The sequence below is a fragment of the Augochlora pura genome, unplaced genomic scaffold (assembly GCF_028453695.1).
Source record: "Augochlora pura isolate Apur16 unplaced genomic scaffold, APUR_v2.2.1 APUR_unplaced_445, whole genome shotgun sequence".
NCBI classification, from domain to species: Eukaryota; Metazoa; Arthropoda; class Insecta; order Hymenoptera; family Halictidae; genus Augochlora; species Augochlora pura.
Window position 1 is genome coordinate 1,195 of NW_027584810.1, and position 3,872 is coordinate 5,066.

Consider the following 3,872-nt stretch of genomic DNA (forward strand, 5'->3'; position numbering starts at 1 on the left):
CTTGGCACAATAAACGTTCGTTATAAAAAAAAAAGCGTACGATTTCGGTGCTGCAGGTCTCGAGTTCAAATCCCGTTGGAGGCAAAGTCTCTTTTTCGTAAAACACATTTTATTTTTCCAATTCTATATCACATGATTTACTTAAATGACTTTACATATATGTTACGGCTTTGTTTAACATTCTTTAGATAACAGTTCATTAATTTAGCTTCTAAGCTTTCTGTCTTCAGCAAATACGGGTAGAAATGAGCCTTCGTCCTGGAAACCAATTATGACTTCCTTTTATGAGAAAGTTTTTTTTTCGTGCAAACGGTCAACGATTCTCTTTCGACGAAGCTGTTTTGGAGTTTCAGCAGTACAACAAAGCTACGGGTCGTATTTGATGAATCGGCTAAATCTTCCAGTGGAATAGCGCTCAATGACACAGAGTTGATACCTACCTATCTACGTTGGTAGGACCCACGATTCAAGATGACATTTTCCAATTAATCATTAGATTCCGAACATATAACTATGTACTTACCGCAGATATAGAGAAAATGTTTAGGCAGGTTCAAATTCACCCAGATCATTCAAAGTTTCAAAAAATTCTTTGGCGCGATTCGCTACAAGAGACGGTACAAACTTACCAACTAGATACCGTAACTTATGGTACAGCGCCAGCACCGTTTCTCGCGGTTAGAACATTGAAACAATTGGCCGAAGACGAAGGTCAGGCTTTTCCCTCAGCAGCTCATGCATTACAGCACGACTTCTATGTGGACGATTTAATAACTGCAGCCGATACTGTCTCACAAGCAGCTCAGCTTAGAGACGAACTAATAAAGTTACTTAGTTTAGGCGGATCCAACCTCAGGCAATGGGCCTCCAATGAGGAAGCTCTAGTCAAACCTTGCAACGAGCAAGTTAGGGACGACACCGTGCATTTTAACGCGTCTGAAACAAAAAGGACTTTGGGTGTCTGTTGGAATGCAAAACTTGACGCAATTTCATATAGCGTAAGCATGGACGCAACTTCCCAGCGCATTACGAAAAGAGTAATGCTTTCACAAATCGCAAAGTTGTTCGATCGATTGGGGCTACTAGGAGCGGTGATTATTCTGGCTAAGATTTTGATGCAGGAACTGTGGAAATCGAAGTTAGATTGGGATGAATCGGTACCACAAGCTATACACACTGCCTGGACGAATTATGTACAGCAGTTGCCCTGTCTTAACAGGTTTCAAATTTCACGAAAGGTGTTGCGTCGAGTCCGCGTACGTAATTGCCGCAGATTACTCGAAGGCGCGTGTGTTGAGATAATTGAGGAATCAACGAGGTGTTGTAGGTTTAACAATTTATTAAAGGTTCAATAGTATGCGAAATGGGAAATGTTTCGGCTGTGATGGCTCGGATGCTGGATTGATGAATGTTAGCGATGCCTTGTTCTTCGTTGTCCTTGGTGGTTGTTCCCTTGGTTGTTGCTTGATCGTCGCTGCGTCACTGCCGATCACCCTTGATTGCTTCTGCGTTCCTCTCACTCCTGACTGCTCGTCTGCTTGCTTCTAAAACTGTACTGTGCTGTCCTGCTTCTAAAAAATGGCTTATATTTATACATTATTGGTGCTCCGGTAAGGAACCAATCACGATCAATTGGTCGAAGGGCGCTTGTAGGCCCGGGTGGTGGTCGATTGGTCGGTCGGTCGTCCGATGGAATTTCTGAAGAGAAGCGACGTCGACCGATTTATGGCTATGACATTTTTCGCCCTCGCAGAGTCTCTGCGTTGAATATTTTCTATCTGACTTGTTGTTCCGAGACGGAACAAAAGGTTTTAACAACACAACCAACTTGCTTACAGCTTCATGAGTTCGCAGATACTTGCGAGCGCGGCTACGGAGCCTGCATATATTTTAGGTCCATGAGCACCTTCTACCCTACAGCAAGGGTAGAATAATTTCTAGATTGATTTGCGCTAAATCACGGGTAACACCATTGAGGACAGTCTCGCTACCTAGGTTAGAATTATGTGCAGCCCTATTGTTAGCCAAACTATATCGAGCAACGGTTTCAAAGCTGAAATTAAATTTTAGTAAGGTTAGATTTTGGAGCGATTCTATTATCACATTATATTGGCTGAGATTTTCGCCACACCAATTAAAGACCCTCGTTGCTAATCGCGTATCCGAGATACAAGAGATTACGTGATCTACGAATTGGATGCACATACCCACTAAAGACAACTCTGCGGACTACATTTCTCGGGGCAAATGCCTGAAGAATTTGTTAACAATGTAGCTTGGTTATATGGCCCAGAGTGGTTGATTCGGAATGAGGATACCTGGCCCGATATACTTCTTCCTAAAATAAAGCTTCCAGAACAGCGGAGTAACGTCTCCCTAATTAGTAAGGTGGCACTAGACGAGACAGACATATTCTCTAAATTTTCTTCTTTTTCTAAACTACAAAGGGTTCTGGCTTTAAGGGCAGTCTTTCCGTAGTAGACCTAAACAAGGCACATGAGGCAATTATAAAACGAACCCAGGGTCAGACGTTCCCTTCTGAACTTAAACATTTGAGAGCAAAGGAGCCCCTCGATAGAGGTAGCAAATTGATCACCCTAAACCCCTTTCTCGATAATAAGGGCATAATTCGAGTAGGTGGTCGATTGAGCAACGCCGACATCAGGTATGCTCAAAAACATCCTGTAGTCTTACCCAAGTCACATCCGGCCATCACACTAATAATCAGCTTTGAGCATTTGCAAACTTTACAAGGGACACTAGATGCAGTCAGACAAAGGTACTGGCCAATCGACGGCAAGAATATGACGCGCCACATAATCCGTAGATGTGTGCAATGTTTCAAGACTAAACCGACAGGTCCGCCCGACTACCTGATCGGCAACCTTCCTCGCGATCGACTAGTAACGTCAAGACCGTTTGAAAACACTGGCGTAGATTATTGCGGTCCATTATTTGTAAAAGAGAGACGCTTCCGGAATCAAAAGCGTATTAAGGTTTATGTAGCGGTTTTCATTTGTTTCCTGACAGAGACTGTACCTTTCGAATTAGTTAGTGATTTAACTACAGAGGCCTTTCTTGCTGTATTAAGTAGATTTTTTGCGAGACGTGGTAAGTCTAAAAATATCTACTCCGACAATGCCACAAACTTTGTTGGTGCGAAAAACGAAATTGCAGGACTAGTAGAGATTATCAGGTCAAGAGATCACAATGATCGGATTTTGCAGCGTTTAGCTAACGACTCAATAGTATGGCACTTTTCACCACCCAGGTCACCCCATTTCGGGGGTCTATGGGAAGCTGCGGTAAAGAGTTTTAAACACCATTTAATAAGAAATGTCGGGGACTCGTTGATAAAGTATGAACAAGTGAATACCTATATAATTCAAATTGCAGACATCCTCAACTATCGTCCTCTAACACCCATCTCCTCCGTTCCTAACGATTTATAACCACTAACACCTGCGCACTTCCTAATCGGTGAGTCATTGCATGTCAACATTTTCACTTTCCACTTTCTCTGCCACTTCTCCTTCCACCTTCCTACTAGCTCATAAATAAAAGACCCGAAAGGGAGTGAGCGAGAGCATTATTATTACAAAGTAACAACGAGCACTATACTTCGATACCGCGTCGACAAACGCTACCTTTTGTACCACCGGCAACATCAACATTACATCCATGCGTCTCTTTATTGTACAGTTACTAAGTTTCAAAATATATGTATCACACATTAACTATCCGCCGCCGTTTTAACCGTTCCTGAAGTGACGAATGCTGAGAATCGATATAAGGAAACTCCCATCCAAGCGCATACAGACCTAATAATTCATATTTTTTGAGGGTTGTTGAGCCGGGATTTTATGGCGGGG

The 3,872-nt window shown here is 42.7% G+C and overlaps 1 protein-coding gene across 1 annotated transcript; it reads left to right on the plus strand.

The window, feature by feature from the left end:
- The first annotated feature begins 539 nt into the window (after positions 1 to 539).
- Positions 540 to 3,420, plus strand: LOC144477852 (uncharacterized). Its single transcript, XM_078195589.1, has 5 exons — positions 540 to 1,193; positions 2,448 to 2,779; positions 2,828 to 3,111; positions 3,178 to 3,305; positions 3,397 to 3,420. Exons 1-5 carry the CDS (start codon positions 540 to 542, stop codon positions 3,418 to 3,420), a joined length of 1,422 nt encoding a protein of 473 aa, XP_078051715.1.
- Positions 3,421 to 3,872: the final 452 nt, after the last annotated feature.